This window comes from Convolutriloba macropyga, chromosome 6 (assembly GCF_964194025.1).
Source record: "Convolutriloba macropyga chromosome 6, txConMacr16.3, whole genome shotgun sequence".
Classification (NCBI taxonomy): domain Eukaryota; kingdom Metazoa; phylum Xenacoelomorpha; order Acoela; family Convolutidae; genus Convolutriloba; species Convolutriloba macropyga.
In genome coordinates this window covers 50,306,441-50,325,783 of record NC_134473.1, presented here as the reverse complement: position 1 = coordinate 50,325,783, position 19,343 = coordinate 50,306,441, and the positions used below count along the sequence as shown (strand labels likewise).

General features: G+C 35.7%; 3 protein-coding genes across 4 annotated transcripts in view; 2 read left to right on the top strand and 1 right to left on the bottom strand.

The window, feature by feature from the left end:
* LOC142341737 (S phase cyclin A-associated protein in the endoplasmic reticulum-like) overlaps window positions 1-19,343 on the bottom strand; it is a 636,081-nt gene that overhangs the window by 144,741 nt on the left and 471,997 nt on the right. The window lies entirely within an intron of this gene.
* LOC142341735 (26S proteasome regulatory subunit 10B) overlaps window positions 1-19,343 on the top strand; it is a 400,468-nt gene that overhangs the window by 287,226 nt on the left and 93,899 nt on the right. The window lies entirely within an intron of this gene.
* LOC142341022 (uncharacterized) overlaps window positions 1-19,343 on the top strand; it is a 56,444-nt gene that overhangs the window by 13,383 nt on the left and 23,718 nt on the right. For both annotated transcript variants that reach the window (XM_075391842.1, XM_075391841.1), the window contains one exon: window positions 113-234. In XM_075391842.1, coding sequence (XP_075247957.1) covers window positions 113-234 — 122 coding nt within the window. The remainder of the gene's footprint in view (window positions 1-112; window positions 235-19,343) is intronic.

Below are 19,343 nucleotides of genomic sequence, written 5' to 3'. Positions count from 1 at the left end.
TAATAAATACAAATACAAAAATTATATGACTGATCGAATAAGTAATGACAGTTTACGCAGAAAACCTACTTAACTGGATCCTATTTAAGTTCACTTGCCAAAAATATTTCAGGTATAGTTCAGACATGCACAGCGTACTTCCCAGTCGCGGCCTGGAATCTCACCGTGCACACGAACTTGTGAACAAATTGATGGCTATACAGACAGCTCAAAAAGTAGACATTAACATACTGGGTAAAGTATCCGATTTTCATCAGAGCCATTTTTTTGCAAAGCCAAGTTCCAAAAATTAAATTATCTAAGTTCAAGCACCATTATCTAACTTCAAAAACCATAATGAATTCTCAACTAGAATGAGATCACACTCGTCCCTCCTCCAGTTCACTAATTAAAACGCCGACTATTGAGCCCATTTTGCATGTAAATGATCAGAACTCGGGTCAAGACGGGATTAGTACAAGTTTCTTACGAAAGATGGTCAACTTGCAAGAATGCAAGACCTTGTAAGATTCTCACCAGTTCGTTTCAGTTGAGCTTTGCTCCGCTCCTATTGGTTCCTTCTAGAGCACAGTATTTAACTAATCCCAACTAAAGACAATAAGCAATAAACTTATGCAATTTTAATTTCAGAGAAAACCTGAGTTTTGAACTAACATTTTATTTTACTCAGCTCTGTTAAGTGTGTTATTATATCATTCCAAAATAAGCAGATGTTATTACGCAATTAGCAACATAGCCGGCAGATTGCCGGAAAATCGCCGCCGTTGACGCGCTTGATGCACAAAAAAAAGTAAATTGACCAATTTTTTAAATTTTCTTTGTGTCAAAATGTGTTCTAATTCGACATGCAGTTTCGGTTGGATTCTAAAACTATCCTTAATTCAGCTTCTAAACTGAAAGCTAATAAGCTTAATACCAATGTCAGCTAGCAAACACTAATGAACTTTGATAATCTAATTCTCAATGACTTAATGACCGGGCTTTATCGGTTTAACCCGTCTCTTTTGATTTTGCTCTTTTGATCTTGACTGTATTCACTATCTTGCCTAACTTATTGAGTGAATGGATTTAAAAAGCATGCAGTTGAAACAGTGAGTCAGGTAAGGCAGAAGTTACACGTGAAAGTCTTGACTTATGAAAAACTAAAAAAAGTGATCAAAATGTAAAGCGAATTAAACAAAAAGGAGAGCGCCTAAATTGAGAGGCTGAAGGCGGCTATTAATAATCAATTTTGCCATCTACATGGCAGATTGAGCAGATTGTTGTTGCACCTCAAAACATAGCCTCAAATGATTGAAAACAGCCACTGTTAACAGTCTTGACACTTTAGGATTGAAACAGATAAATACACAAAATGCCTGATTTGTTTTTCAAAATGTTCAAAGGTGATCTCATGTGTACAGTTTCATTTGAATATTGAAATTATCGTCAATTCCGCTTATAAAATGACGTTGACTAAGGTTAATACTAATGCCAGCTAACAATCGACCGGCCTTCATCGGATTATCCCGATTCCTTTGATTTTGCCCATTTGACTTTGACCATGTTCACTATATTGCATGAATTGGTTTGAATGACTAAACTCCATTCTGTTGAAACAATGAGTGAGGCAAGTCAGAAGTCTTAACAAGAAAGTAGTGACCTATGTAAAATGAAAAACATATCCAAAGGAGCCGACAACATACATTTTTGCAGCAAAATAAACTGTGATGGTCAACACAGCACATAATCACATACGCGCAAAAATAAACATACCCGGCAGATTGCCGGAAAATAGCCGCCGTTGATTCCCATAACTCAATTTGAGATAGAAAGAAGAGAAATTAATGATAAATTGAATTTTTTACAAAAACATTTTAAGTGCGAATTACTTTGATGTCATTTCGTAGTTGAACAAACTCCTTTTTCTTAGTGAGAGGCTACAGGGGTAGTATCAATACTAATCCAGTAAGCACTAGACATGTTAACTAAAACTTATAAGAACAAAGTTCAAGTAGAGGGCATCTAAAATTGGCCTTTATGGGTTTATCCCGTTTCTATTTCTGACTTTGATCTTTTACACTGACTCTGTTCCTTTTGAATTGTTTTGCTGATCAACTGCGGTTTATAAAAGCACTGAGCAGAATTACAGATAAGTGAAACTCGCCTAGAGAAGTCAAAACGATTTCATACAATGTTGAACAAGCTATTAACTAAGGTAAAGCGAAACAGAAGTCTATTTCATGAAGTAAAAATATCGCAGCACGACAAGTCCTGCCATACAATTGAAAGCGTATTCATAGACTAAACCACGCAAAAAGCGAAAAACGAAATTAAACTGCCGCATGTGAACAAAAACCTCCCAGCTCAAATAAATCAAATAAACCAAACCTGTGCTCAAATAAACCAAACATGTGTTCTCAAATACGTCTACTTGATAAGAAGAAAGTTTTAACGAACAAACTTAATTCAACAAATATAATTGAATGTAAATGCATACTTGAATATCTTACTAATTTCGATAAACAAAAGGAAGAGTTTTGGACTCAAGCAAGCGTGGAGATTTTACAATAAATAGGCCTGTGAAAGCTAAACACTTCATCAAGAACAGAGACATTGACCGAGTTTTGCAGTTGATTATAAAGAAAAACAGCGTCAACGCATGTGTTGTCATTTGTTGTTGATTGATTGTAGGGTAGATAGTAATTACAGTCGGTCATCAATTTGCTTAGCCAATTTCTCTTAGATAGATCAACATTGAAGTCTCCAACCAATACGTCAGGTCTGAAGGTACAAAGTTGCCTAACCAGGGCAACTTTGAAATTCTGTAAGCTGTTGGAGTCACTTTGTGGCCGATGATGGACAAAGAGGAATCGCCTACAAACATTGGGGCAATCATAAGTAAATCAATTCAGCACGTTGATAACAAAAATAACTAGTTAACAAGTTAACGCAAAACAAGCGAAATCATTGTGGAACAAGAACAACTTTATACAATTAAATAACATATATTTTTAAATATAAAATTATATATATATATATATATATATATATATATATATATATATATAAAGTTATCTAATAGTATAAATTTGTTCTGGTTTCACAAGGATTTCGCCTATTTTGTATGCAGCATATATATATATATATATATATATATAATATATTTATATATATATATATAAATATATATATATATATATATATATATATATATATATATATATTTATATAAATATTTCATAGATTTAATAATTAAAAAAGAAGCAGTTACATATCATCGATCGTTTCCACCTTCGATCGTTTCCTTCTGTATTATTTTGCTTCTTTTCATTTATTTCGAAGTATATGAATTTTAGAAGGAATACCCAATTAATGGTGGAAACAGACATTTCACGTCGTTTCAATTCTATTGGTAGTAAAAAGAACAGATGTACAAAATACTAACATCGAAAAAGTGTCGAGTTTGATGAACTGAGAATTACGATTTGGCCCAAAAAAGAACGACTCAATTGTATTCACCCGAATATTTGAGCCAATATACACGATCGATCCAGCGTGATTGCGTTTTGAGCCAACAGGATGATCAAAACGATGTAAACGGAATCCATTCAGCTGATAATTACTGGTGTCATCAAAGGCGTTTAACCAGGTCTCGCAAAGAAAAACAATGTCAGCTTTTTGATAAATAGCAGACGCTTTGATAACTTTGAAATGTAACCGAATACTTTGAACATTATGGTATACTAAATTCAGTGTAGTTTTTGAGGGATTGGGTAATGGTAAAGAACAAACAAATTGTTTTTCACTTCATTTCATCAATAACATCCTTTGAAGGTAAAACATGCTTATTCTTAAGTTCTCCAATAATTGAATTTCCGTTTTTAGTAACACAACGAGTCAGAGCAGTGTATGCACCACCTTTGAATGCATACCCGGACAGATCAATTTCCAAACTTTGAGCTGATTTTCCTTGGTACTTGCAAATTGTGGTTGCAGCGCAGAACTCTAAAGGAAATTGACACCTTTCCACTGTCATTGTCTTATGTGTACAGTTTCATTTGAATATTGAAATTATCGTCAATTCCGCTTATAAAATGACGTTGACTAAGGTTAATACTAATGCCAGCTAACAATCGACCGGCCTTCATCGGATTATCCCGATTCCTTTGATTTTGCCCATTTGACTTTGACCATGTTCACTATATTGCATGAATTGGTTTGAATGACTAAACTCCATTCTGTTGAAACAATGAGTGAGGCAAGTCAGAAGTCTTAACAAGAAAGTAGTGACCTATGTAAAATGAAAAACATATCCAAAGGAGCCGACAACATACATTTTTGCAGCAAAATAAACTGTGATGGTCAACACAGCACATAATCACATACGCGCAAAAATAAACATACCCGGCAGATTGCCGGAAAATAGCCGCCGTTGATTCCCATAACTCAATTTGAGATAGAAAGAAGAGAAATTAATGATAAATTGAATTTTTTACAAAAACATTTTAAGTGCGAATTACTTTGATGTCATTTCGTAGTTGAACAAACTCCTTTTTCTTAGTGAGAGGCTACAGGGGTAGTATCAATACTAATCCAGTAAGCACTAGACATGTTAACTAAAACTTATAAGAACAAAGTTCAAGTAGAGGGCATCTAAAATTGGCCTTTATGGGTTTATCCCGTTTCTATTTCTGACTTTGATCTTTTACACTGACTCTGTTCCTTTTGAATTGTTTTGCTGATCAACTGCGGTTTATAAAAGCACTGAGCAGAATTACAGATAAGTGAAACTCGCCTAGAGAAGTCAAAACGATTTCATACAATGTTGAACAAGCTATTAACTAAGGTAAAGCGAAACAGAAGTCTATTTCATGAAGTAAAAATATCGCAGCACGACAAGTCCTGCCATACAATTGAAAGCGTATTCATAGACTAAACCACGCAAAAAGCGAAAAACGAAATTAAACTGCCGCATGTGAACAAAAACCTCCCAGCTCAAATAAATCAAATAAACCAAACCTGTGCTCAAATAAACCAAACATGTGTTCTCAAATACGTCTACTTGATAAGAAGAAAGTTTTAACGAACAAACTTAATTCAACAAATATAATTGAATGTAAATGCATACTTGAATATCTTACTAATTTCGATAAACAAAAGGAAGAGTTTTGGACTCAAGCAAGCGTGGAGATTTTACAATAAATAGGCCTGTGAAAGCTAAACACTTCATCAAGAACAGAGACATTGACCGAGTTTTGCAGTTGATTATAAAGAAAAACAGCGTCAACGCATGTGTTGTCATTTGTTGTTGATTGATTGTAGGGTAGATAGTAATTACAGTCGTCGGTCATCAATTTGCTTAGCCAATTTCTCTTAGATAGATCAACATTGAAGTCTCCAACCAATACGTCAGGTCTGAAGGTACAAAGTTGCCTAACCAGGGCAACTTTGAAATTCTGTAAGCTGTTGGAGTCACTTTGTGGCCGATGATGGACAAAGAGGAATCGCCTACAAACATTGGGGCAATCATAAGTAAATCAATTCAGCACGTTGATAACAAAAATAACTAGTTAACAAGTTAACGCAAAACAAGCGAAATCATTGTGGAACAAGAACAACTTTATACAATTAAATAACATATATTTTTAAATATACAATTATTTTTATATATATATATATATATATAAAGTTATCTAATAGTATAAATTTGTTCTGGTTTCACAAGGATTTCGCCTATTTTGTATGCAGCATATATATATATATATATATATATATATATATATATAATATTTATATATATATATATATATAAATATATATATATATATATATATTTATATAAATAAAATATTTCATAGATTTAATAATTAAAAAAGAAGCAGTTACATATCATCGATCGTTTCCACCTTCGATCGTTTCCTTCTGTATTATTTTGCTTCTTTTCATTTATTTCGAAGTATATGAATTTTAGAAGGAATACCCAATTAATGGTGGAAACAGACATTTCACGTCGTTTCAATTCTATTGGTAGTAAAAAGAACAGATGTACAAAATACTAACATCGAAAAAGTGTCGAGTTTGATGAACTGAGAATTACGATTTGGCCCAAAAAAGAACGACTCAATTGTATTCACCCGAATATTTGAGCCAATATACACGATCGATCCAGCGTGATTGCGTTTTGAGCCAACAGGATGATCAAAACGATGTAAACGGAATCCATTCAGCTGATAATTACTGGTGTCATCAAAGGCGTTTAACCAGGTCTCGCAAAGAAAAACAATGTCAGCTTTTTGATAAATAGCAGACGCTTTGATAACTTTGAAATGTAACCGAATACTTTGAACATTATGGTATACTAAATTCAGTGTAGTTTTTGAGGGATTGGGTAATGGTAAAGAACAAACAAATTGTTTTTCACTTCATTTCATCAATAACATCCTTTGAAGGTAAAACATGCTTATTCTTAAGTTCTCCAATAATTGAATTTCCGTTTTTAGTAACACAACGAGTCAGAGCAGTGTATGCACCACCTTTGAATGCAAACCCGGACAGATCAATTTCCAAACTTTGAGCTGATTTTCCTTGGTACTTGCAAATTGTGGTTGCAGCGCAGAACTCTAAAGGAAATTGACACCTTTCCACTGTCATTGTCGTTTTGCTGTACTTCGATTTAGGCACTAAGAACTGCTGAACGACTCTCTTAATTGGCACCCAGTTGTTTCCTGTTTCGTTTGGATATCTCGTCTGATAAAACCTTTTTCGGTATACGCCAATACTTTCGTCGTTTGGAAACTCAACAAACAAGGTACACGGAAGACAATTAGAGAACTCAATTTTTCGAAGGTAACCAAGCATTCCATTAATAATGGAATCCTCTTTGCTGACGTTAACGGTGAGCATGTAGGGCTGGTTGAGAACTAAGTTAAGACAATAGTGAAGTCCACCAGTTTCACAGGATGGCAGAGACTTGAGTCGCATAAGGATTGACTGGTAGCTTTTCTCATCAAGGGCATGATCTTTGACTCTATCCGTAGCTATTGCCTCAAACTTTTGATCCGGAAAACAACTGACTACTTCAGCATTGTAAGCTTCAACATTTTTCCTGATCGCACAGATACGCAAAGAACCTTCTGGAATCTGATTGTTTTTTAAACTATTAAGTACATCCCAATCACAATCAGTCAGATTTCCTTCTCTCAGTCTGTTAAGAAGTTGACACCAATCTTGCTCATTTTGTCTCATTATCTTGGTTAGTTCGTGCAATCTGAAGCGAGACCACAAGTTATCGTTAATAGGAACATCTTTAATACGCGAAGATCGACTGAAGATGTACGAATCTTTTACTGGCGGTAGTTGAAAGAGATCACCGACACATACTACCGTCACGCCACCAAAAGGTTCATCACAATTCTTTATTGTCCTCAGACGCTGATCAATAATATGGAAAAAATAGTTTCCAACTAGCGATATTTCATCAATTATTAGAACTTTCAATTGCGAATACTGCTGTCTGAGCCGGGATTCTGTCTCAAAACTCATTGCAAGAGCACGCTCTGAGTCGGGTGGTATAGCCAACAGACTATGTAAGGTCTCACCTCCTACATTTCTCGCAGCTGCAGCCGTGAATGCGCCAATGCATACGGTTGGTTTTTGAGGCTCAATTTCGGTTGATTTGAACAATCTTAAGAGGCACTGATAAAGACATTTGACAAGTAACGTTTTGCCCGTTCCAGCACCTCCTGACAAAAAAGGGTACATCTTTTCTACACTACATTTTGCTAGACGCTTCCTTTCGTAGTTTAAAATTTCGAGCAAAAAACTTTTCTGCTCAGCATTCAACAGGGCAACAAGCTCCAGGAATTTCTCTTCTTCCATAAAACACGGAAGGTTCTCAACGGTAAAATTCGGTAAATCTTTAAGGTGTGATATGACTTTTCGGCCTTGATCAAGATCTTGACAGGCGTCAAAATCATCTAAACACCTCAAATTTGGGGCAGCAACATTTTCCAGCTCTAAATTGTTTGGAAGTTCATTGAGAAAAATTTGAGCCTTTTCGATGTCATGTCTGAAAGGTTCAAAATCCTTTCTATTATTTTCGACAATAGTTTTTACTTTATTATATCTTTCCTCGAAAGTTGTGCAACCGTTCAATAAAGCACAATCCTCTTCCGAGCGATACGGGCAATATAACGATAACTGTTCACGGAAATAAGCCTCTCGTTCTTTGAGAATGCCAAAACCAACTGATCGGATGATTCTGTAGCTTCCCGGATTCTTAATTTTTTGAACTTGAGATCCATCTTTCAATTTGATCAAATTGCCAGAAGACTCTTCGCTATCTGATTCTCTGTCACTTGACTCAAGAGGATTTTGAGGTTGCCTCATTTTTCTTTCACCATAATACATTCTATATTTGGACATGAAAACTGCGAGGCAAACATTTTCCAATGTTTCGGGTCTCAAAACATACCTCATCTGCTGATTGGTCTCATAAATATTTGTATTACCATCTTCCATCTTTTCAATGGCTTCCATTGATTTCAGTCGATAACTACGCTGTTCAATGAGGCTAGTGTTGATGAAAACTACACTTCGTGTAGTGTACACAAAGCGCTGTCGAAGAAGAAGACAAACACATTCCTGAATTCCAATTTCATTTCCCCGCACAAAGGCATTTCCAAGTTTATGTAGGTTTTTAAACGAACACCCAGAAGGATCTGCTGCAATAAGTTGCTTCATCTTTTCAGTCAATTGACTCATTCCTTTGTTTGGTTTAGTCATATAAGCAGTAATATACATTATCACAGCGTATATGTCAATTATATATTGTGTGTCGATATTCGCTTGCCACATCAATAAAATAAGAGGACAGTACCCATTTACCATCACAGCATTTGGCTCGCGAGCCAGGAAAACGGCAGGCTTATCAAGCGCGCTTCTGAGAACCAGTAGATACTGTTCGCTAGTTAGACCACAGAGCTTCAGAAAATCGCTGAAATTGTAGGTACAGGCAGCACCTCGAGGTAGTGCCTTGACGAGTTGCATTACGTGTTGATGTTTTTCGCGTAGGCTTTTCAAAATTTTCTCATCTGTATCCTTAGGAAGGGGTCGCAGTATAGTTGTTTTTGACATAGGTGGTTTGGGGAACCCATATCGACAAGAATTAGACTTCCCACTGCAGTTTTTTCTGTGCGAGTGCATCTGATACTTTTGGGGCATCAATTGCTCCTGTTGAGACATTTGAACACCGTTTATTGTCTGCATGGTCAGTGAAGTTGAAACGCACTTATCGATGTATTCAACAACTGTTTGATCGTCGTTGTACCTAATATCAGGAGCACCTTTGACAAACAACATTATGTGAAGATGAAGGGATCCTCTGTACTGCGCTTCGACGCAACCGAAGTAATCAGTTACACGTCCAATTGGGCTGTTGTCTGTCTGCAGAACATTAGCCAGAAACCAGGCGACCTTTTGATCGAAAAATCGAACAATAGTTACTGGATCACTTCTAATGAGTTTCAATTTTTCCTCATAAGACAAACTCAGTAGTTCTTCGTCAGATAGCGGCACAGAATTCGGATATAACAACTGATGTAAAATACGAAGTAGGTCAGGCCAATGGGCCTCTGGCATTGATAAGGTTTGAAAAATTGTAGCCTTTCCCAGCTGCCGTGCCCATGCCATGCAATTTTTTTCATATTCGCAAAATAAGGCTGCGAGAGTCGTTGATTTTTCAGGAAATCATACCCCTTATTTGTTTTTAGGAACTCAAAAACTCCTCCATTTTTCAGTTGTCCGGCATTTTCAGGTTTTCCCTTCACGTTTTTCATCGCGGCATGTGCTTTGGAAAAAACCTGTTGACTTTGCAATTTTTTCACTTTGAAACAAATATTCTCAACATGTCTAGCAAACATTCGATTTCCATGGCGCATTTCAATGACGCAGTAGTCTCCATAGGTAAGCGGTACAACATGATTAGACATGCGAGCTTGTCCTGCAAAAAGCGATGGATAAGACAGTTCTTCGCAATGCTCATCCTGGTAAATAGCTAATGGATCAAAACCCTCACACGGTGCGTACGAAAAAGCTTTATTTATTTCTGGTTTAAGGTTTTCTTTGAAAATAAGAGTATCATGATGCGCCATTTCATAATCATTGGGGTCAGCATCAGTTAGCACTTCATCTTCCATTTGTTCAAAAAAAATTTTACTGACTTCGATGTCTTCGTAGCCATCTGCATTCTGTGCTTGTATTACAGGGGGGTACCAATTTTCATTGAAGGACACGTCATATAATTTCATTAAATCGGTTCCCACCAACGCTCTTGCTGCGTTTAAAACCTTACTAGGTTTACCGTACATACTTATATAGGGTTTTTTATCGCTCATTCTTCTTTTGAAGTTGAAAAGAAGTAAGTCGTCCGAGATATCTCTGGGGATCTCCTGAACAGTTTTTTCGCAACTATTGGGCACATTTACAATTCCACTTGCACAGCACGCTTGTCCACCGGGTTTCTCGTAGATATTTACGAAAGGGCAGCGCTTCGAAACGCATTTTTCCTCAATTAAATTCAATTCTTTCAGCACATCTGGTACAACGTTTAGACCGACACCATTCAAAACAGAATGTGGGGGGATTCGTTCTTTTCGGAGATGCTTGTCACAAGTTTTACATATCCATCGTTTGCTCTCCACATTTAGACAATTTGGGAGTTGTACATTAGAGTTAAGTATAGCAGCAATGGAATTAAGAGCAGTGGAATACAGGACAACTTGCTTACGCGAAAAAAGCTGCTCGCAGCTGGTGCACACAAATTGCAAGGGGGAATCGTTCAAAAAATTGCGCCATTTTCGGATTAAAATTTCGGGTTCTGAAATTTTGTTTTCGTGATACCTTCGCCGACTTCTCACTTGATTCAAATTGTTGATAGTAGGGTTTTCAAATCGTTTTTTTGATCTGAGCAGATTTTCTTCTCTCAGCTTGGGAATTTGGAATCGTTTTAGAGCAGCTTTTCTGTTTTTTTTCTCTAAACTCCTCTAATTTGAATCTTCTTAATGATCGCAAACAATTTTTTGTTTTATTGATCCGATTCGACAACCATTGCCGCACTTTGAGAAGATTTTTCTGCCTTGTCGTGCTTTCCGAGACTCGCTTCTTCTGTGAAGCCCTGTAAGCATCGTCGTTTTTGTATCTTTCACGTCTTTTCGCATTTGCAGTAGCTTTGTTTTCTTGATACCAATTGCGTATTTTCTCTCGCGGGTTTTTCCTGAAGTTCGTTTGCTTTTCCTTAGTCTTCTGTTTTTTGATCTCCAAACGTTGGAGTCTCTTTTGTCGCAAATGGGACTCCTTATTTCTTTCATATGAGTTCAAATGGTTACAACTCAGATCATTTTGGCTAGCAATGGCAATTTTCTTTGCATGGTAATTTTGCCTCCTCTTCTGGTTGATTTTGTCTTTGTTTTTTTGATAGTAGATCGCTTGTTTTGTTAATTCTGACCGGACATCAGATATTTCTGACGAATTGCTCGCAAACGCAGAGCAACTTTGATTGACTGACGGAGTTGTCGGTACTGTATTATTTAAGACTTGGGGTATAGGATTAATTACAGGGATTCGGTTGTGACCGCAACCTGGTTGATAATGAAAATTTTGTAGAAGAAGATAAATCGAAACTTCATTTTGAAAGAAAGGACTACTGTAAACAATCCAGCCCAGATAAGCATCGCGAACAAAGACCTCGCAGCCAGTAAGGAAGCAAAACGTTAGAATCTCTAAATCGCCACCCCATTCTGCATTGGCAAACATTTTTGATCTTGCTAGATACTCGGAAGCACTAGCACACCCGTCGTAGGGGAAAAGGAATGCTTGGTATGTATACAGGGCTTGACAAATAATTGATCTCAGGACATAATGGTCTGTTACCTCGCCCGTTAAGACCCGACAAATACTGGTGAACAAACAGTTTCCATCATGAGGAACAAAAGATGGAACAGGCTGTAATTGCGACAGGGGGACAATACCATCAAAACTGCTGAAAGGTGCACGAAGAGGTAGCTGCAATAATGAGCATAATTGCGCTTGCTGATCCAAGCTTAATAGCCGAAAAACGGCGTTGTTAGCAGCAGGTTGATAGGGATGAAGAGATAGGTAATGTCCAGCAAAGTTCATAACTAAAGAAGGTAAGAAATTAAAGGTAAATATATTGAAGGAACGAAGACTACAAAATAGTCTTGTTACGAACTTTTTGTTCGAAATGCTTCCAGATAGCAAGCAACGTAATTGATAAGTCGAACTCCAAGTTTAGGTTTATTTTTGAAAGATTTCGAAAAATGGAATATATTTTCTTAAAGAATAACACTATTTAACTAATAAATAGGATACGTAGAACTAGAAAAGCCGTAGAAGCCGAAGATTTCTCTAAATAGGGGACAAAAAGCCCCTAGGTAAAATGCAGAGCAAATTAAACGAAACAGCAGGAAGAGTTGGAAAACCTGTATGAAACTAGGTTTTCCAAGAACGCCGTTAAGTTAAATGCAGAGGAAACAAAATTGAACATTAGGACAGTATGTGCTTTGCTAATTCGACAGTTAGAAATATAACAGTTAGAAAACCTGTATGAAACTAGGTTTTCCAAATTGCTCAAAATTATCCTGGAGACAATGTTGAACGTAACTAAGAGCAAGAATAACACCAGAATACTTAGGAATGAAATGAAGTGCTAAAACAAACAAAGTAAATGGGCAACATGTTACATTGTGTTCAAAACTATTTATTAACATCACAAATTTGAGTTGACTGCAAAAGTGTCATCCAAATCAAGAAATACCAAATATAACTGACGTCCAAATAAACAATAAACTATTAGACATTTTAGGTGAGTGTTTTTAACAAACCTTAGAATAGAGAAAACTGTATTTGAAATAGCTGTAACGATTTGAACTTCACAGCAGGCAGTGCGGCTTGTCGACTCAGATGCAGAAAGTTATGCGATAATTAGCAGACTATTAAAAGAAAAAACATATTTTCAAGAAATCAGGCTGATTGTAAGTTTGGCTTATTCTTACAATTCATGAAATCAGGCTTATTGAAAATAGGTTTAATTATCGCACAACATGATGAGCAGTTTCCAGTTACTTCAAAACCATTTTGTAACTATCTGAAATAATGATCTTATGGCATTAACTTTATTTATGGCAAGTCCAGGATTAGATGATGACGAACTCATACATTTACAAAGACATGGGCTTTGCAATGCTTTTATCAGGGTTGAGTATCTGTAACGTTCTGTCAAAAACATTTAAGTGAAAACAATTTGAAATTAAATAGTTCAGATAACAGTCTGTCTATTAAAATGCAAAGTATTTGAGAGAACAAAATACTGTTGAACCAACTGCAGGTATAATATTAGCCAATAACCACACAGAACTACAGAGAAGATGGACACAAACTAGACATGAACTAAGAAGACATATGAGCAATTAACATTAACATTTGATCTATGGCAACAATTCAAAACTATTTGATCTGCTCGAAGCTAGAAACCAGCATTATAAAAAATATGAGAAGTTACAAGCAGTGTAATATTATATTACGACATTAAAAAAATTATAGACAAAAAATCTATGCCATCGATCATGCCAAAATTAGACTAAACAGCGGAACAAATTTTAAGAAAAACTATTCAATTAAGCTGAGGTCCTCAATTTCCCCATTTATTTGCACAATGTTGAACTTAGAATTTAGAAAGTATTTGAATACATCGCAGTTTTCAGGTATAAAGGCCAAAGGAATTTGCAATATTTTCCCACCAATAGTTCCGAAAACGACTCGACATTTGTTGAGAGCATCTGTAGACACAACAGATGTAAAACCACACATTGAGCACTTGATGAACTGATCAGAATTTGAACCAAGCAGACTGTCTGTTTCGTTCACATAGCAGCATAAGCCATTTCTGCATCTCAATCGATGAACATATTTTATAGAGGAAAATTTTACATCGTTGATAACACCGGATGCTTGAGTGGCAACCTTAAGCATTGTGTACTTTGAGGCTTTGTTAACCTAGACAAATAAAAAATTAAAAAACTTAAGAAACTCAAAATCTTAAAGGAAACATTTAGAAATTACCAAAAATAAGCTGTCGTCCGGATATTTCTTCTTATATCCGAAAAGAAGATACGTCTGTCCCGATTCTATGGTGATGCCAGATGATGATTGTATTTTTACTACAAAATCTTCATTGTCAAACGGTTCGTAGAAACGGTACCTCAAAACTCCATGTTCACCGTCAGACAATACCAACGGCGCTTTTTCGATTGCTAACGCAATACAGGAAACAGTTTCCTTGAACAAGCACGACGAAGACAAAGACTTTCCAAAAAGTCTCCTCGCATATAAAAACGTTTCGGTTTCATCTGAACGAAACGTATAACTACCTTTGACGACTATGGAAGCAGGCTGATTTATCGCATATTGTGAGTAAGGTCCAAACTTCTGTACAGTTGTCTTCGCAAAAAATTCAATTTGAGATCCATCAATATACATTTGGACAACTTTATTATAGTAGGTAACATCAAAAACTATGAACTGCAAAATTTCATCTGCACTGGAAGCCAAAAAACGAAAAAACGACTTATCGTTGGCTGTGTTTATTGGAGACGTTATCGACAAGATGCCCACCAAAAAGCATTTATTCAATTCTTCTGAAGAGCTATTGAAAGATGTAAGCCTACAGAACGCCAGAATTTTCTCCGCAATTGTTGCCGACTGGCCAAGTACAACTGTAGTCTGCGACTTTGGCTTCTTGAGACCAGTAAAAGTTCGACCTATAGCGTCGCTTTCCGCTTTCTCGAGTTCAGGTAGAAGATTAAGGTTGAAACAAATTCCAGACTTAACTTCTTCGCCAGAAATTTGAATTTTAAACCTCAGAAAACCTTGCTGAGCAGCTGAGGTTTTGTCTACTGTTTCCATCACGCTAAGAATATATCCTTCCAAAGAAGAATCAATCGAATAGGGAGTTTTCTTATCCATAACTCTGCAAGAGAAAACAATAACCCCCACAAATGAAACTTTTTGATTATCAGCTGTACAAAGACAGATCAACCGACGTTGAAAAAATTAACCGACGGTGTAAAACGCGCCGAAAATTTTGCAGAGTACAGACAAACAAATTGAATCAATTATAAACTTGAGAATTACGACCTATAAGAAAAGGCGGGAAAAGGCGCTGAAATATTTTTTTGCACAGCAGACAAACAAATTGAATCAATTATAAACTTGAGAATGAGGACCTTTGAGAAAGAAGAGGCGGTAAAAAGCGCGAATTTTTTTTTGCACAGCACAGTCAAACAAATTGAGTTAATTATAAACTGGAGAATGAGGACGTATGAAAAAGAAACGGCGTTAAAAAGCGCTGAAAATTTTTTTGCACAGCAAAGACAAACAAATTGAATCACTTATAAACTGGAGAGTGAGGACCTATGAGAAAGGGAAGGCGGTAAAAAGCGCTGAAAAATTTTTTGCACAGCACAGATTAACAAAATGAATCAATTATACACTGGTAAATGAGGACCTATGAGAAAGAAAAGGCGCTAAAAAGCGCAGAAAAATTTTTTGTACAGCATAGACAAAGATATTGAATCAATTATAAACTGGAGAATGAGGACCTATGACAAAGAAAAGGCAGTAAAAAGCGCTGAAAAACTTTTTGCACAGCTCAAACAAGCAAATTGAGTCAATTATAAAATGAAGAATGAGGACCTATGAAAAAGAAAAGGCGGTAAAAAAGCGCTGAAAAATTCTTTGCACAGCACAGACAAACAAATTGAATCATTTATAAACTGGAGAATGAGGACCTATGAAAAAGAAAAGGCGGTAAAAAGCGCTGAAAATTTTTTTACACTGCATAGACAAAAAAATTGAATGAATTATAAACTGAAGAATGAGGACCTATGAAAAAGAAAAGGCGGTAAAAAAGCGCTGAAAATTTCTTTGCACAGCACAGACAAACAAATTGAATCATTTATAAACTGGAGAATGAGGACCTATGAAAACGAAAAGGCGGTAAAAAGCGCTGAAAATTTTTTTGCACAGCATAGACAAACAAATTGAATCAATTATAAACTTGAGAATGAGGACCTATGAGAAAGAAGAGGCGGTAAAAAGCGCGAAATTTTTTTTTGCACAGCACAGACAAACAAATTGAGTTAATTATAAACTGGAGAATGAGCACGTATGAAAAAGAAAAGCCGGTAAAACACGCTAAAAATTTTTTTGCACAGCAAAGACAAACAAATTGAATCACTTATAAACTGGAGAGTGAGGACCTATGAGAAAGAGAAGGCGGTAAAAAGCGCTGAAAAATTTTTTGCACAGCACAAACAAGCAAATTGAGTCAATTATAAACTGAAGAATGAGGACCTATGAAAAAGAAGAGGCGGTAAAAAAGCGCTGAAAATTTCTTTGCACAGCACAGACAAACAAATTGAATCATTTATAAACTGGAGAATGAGGACCTATGAGAAAGAAAAGGCAGTAAAAAGCGCTGAAAATTTTTTTTGCAGAGCATAGACAAAAAAATTGAATCAATTATAAACTGGAGAATGAGGACCTATGAGAAAGAAAAGGCAGTAAAAAGCGCTGAAAAATTTTTTGCACAGCACAAACAAGCAAATTGAGTCAATTATAAACTGAAGAATGAGGACCTATGAAAAAGAAAAGGCGGTAAAAAAGCGCTGAAAATTTCTTTGCACAGCACAGACAAACAAATTGAATCATTTATAAACTGGAGAATGAGGACCTATGAAAAAGAAAAGGCGGTAAAAAGCGCTGAAAATTTTTTTGCACAGCATAGACAAAAAAATTGAATCAAATATAAACTGGAGAATGAGGACCTATGAGAAAGAAAAGGCAGTAAAAAGCGATGAAAAATTTTTTGCACAGCACAAACAAACAAATTGAATCAATTATAAACTGGAGAATGGGGACCTATCAAAAATAATAGGCGGTAAAAAGCGCGTAAAATTTTTTTGCACAGCACGGAGAAACAAATTGAAACAATTATAAACTGGAGAATGAGGACCTGTGAAAAGAAAAGGCGGTAAAAAGCGCTGAAAAATTTTTTAGACAGCACAGACAAACAAATTGAATCAAATAAAAACTGGAGAATGAGGACCTATGAAAAGAAAAGGCGGTAAAAAGCGCTGAAAAAATTTTTGCACAGCACAGACAAACAAATTGAATCAATTATAAACTGAAGAATGAGGACCTATGAAAAAGAAAACTCGGTAAAAAGCGCGTAAAATTTTTTTGCACAGCACGGAGAAACAAATTGAATCAATTATAAACTGGAGAATGAGGACCTATGAAAAAGAAAAGGCGGTAAAAAGCGCTGAAAATTTTTTTGCACAGCATAGACAAAAAAATTGAATCAATTATAAACTGGAGAATGAGGACCTATGAGAAAGAAAAGGCAGTAAAAAGCGCTGAAAAATTTTTTGCACAGCACAAACAAGCAAACTGAGTCAATTATAAACTGAAGAATGAGGACCTATGAAAAAGAAAAGGCGGTAAAAAAGCGCTGAAAATTTCTTTGCACAGCACAGACAAACAAATTGAATCATTTATAAACTGGAGAATGAGGACCTATGAAAAAGAAAAGGCGGTAAAAAGCGCTGAAATTTTTTTTGCACAGCATAGACAAAAAAATTGAATCAAATATAAACTGGAGAATGAGGACCTATGAGAAAGAAAAGGCAGTAAAAAGCGATGAAAAATTTTTTGCACAGCACAAACAAACAAATTGAATCAATTATAAACTGGAGAATGAGGACCTATCAAAAATAATAGGCGGTAAAAAGCGCGTAAAATTTTTTTGCACAGCACGGAGAAACAAATTGAAACAATTATAAACTGGAGAATGAGGACCTGTGAAAAGAAAAGGCGGTAAAAAGCGCTGAAAAATTTTTTAGACAGCCCAGACAAACAAATTGAATCAAATAAAAACTGGAGAATGAGGACCTATGAAAAGAAAAGGCGGTAAAAAGCGCTGAAAAAATTTTTGCACAGCACAGACAAACAAATTGAATCAATTATAAACTGAAGAATGAGGACCTATGAAAAAGAAAAGTCGGTAAAAAGCGCGTAAAATTTTTTTGCACAGCACGGAGAAACAAATTGAATCAATTATAAACTGGAGAATGAGGACCTATGAAAAAGAAAAGGCGGTAAAAAGCGCTGAAAATTTTTTTGCACAGCATAGACAAAAAATTGAATCAATTATAAACTGGAGAATGAGGACCTATGAGCAAGAAAAGGCAGTAAAAAGCGCTGAAAATTTTTTTGCACAGCACAAGCAAATTGAGTCAATTATAAACTGAAGAACGAGGACCTATGAAAAAGAAAAGGCGGTAAAAAGCGCTGAAAATTTCTTTGCACAGCACAGACAAACAAATTGAATCATTTATAAACTGGAGAATGAGGACCTATGAAAAAGAAAAGGCGGTAAAAAGCGCTGAATATTTTTTTGCACAGCATAGACAAAAAAATTGAATCAAATATAAACTGGAGAATGAGGACCTATGAGAAAGAAAAGGCAGTAAAAAGCGATGAAAAATTTTTTGCACAGCACAAACAAACAAATTGAATCAATTATAAACTGGAGAATGAGGACCTATCAAAAAGAATAGGCGGTAAAAAGCGCGTAAATTTTTTTTGCACAGCACGGAGAAACAAATTGAAACAATTATAAACTGGAGAATGAGGACCTGTGAAAAGAAAAGGCGGTAAAAAGTGCTGAAAAATTTTTTAGACAGCACAGACAAACAAATTGAATCAAATAAAAACTGGAGAATGAGGACCTATGAGAAAGAGAAGGCGGTAAAAAGCGCTGAAAAATTTTTTGCACAGCACAAACAAGCAAATTGAGTCATTTATAAACTGGAGAATGAGGACCTATGAAAAAGAAAAGGCGGTAAAAAGCGCTGAATATTTTTTTGCACAGCATAGACAAAAAAATTGAATCAAATATAAACTGGAGAATGAGGACCTATGAGAAAGAAAAGGCAGTAAAAAGCGATGAAAAATTTTTTGCACAGCACAAACAAACAAATTGAATCAATTATAAACTGGAGAATGAGGACCTATCAAAAAGAATAGGCGGTAAAAAGCGCGTAAATTTTTTTTGCACAGCACGAAGAAACAAATTGAAACAATTATAAACTGGAGAATGAGGACCTGTGAAAAGAAAAGGCGGTAAAAAGTGCTGAAAAATTTTTTAGACAGCACAGACAAACAAATTGAATCAAATAAAAACTGGAGAATGAGGACCTATGAGAAAGAGAAGGCGGTAAAAA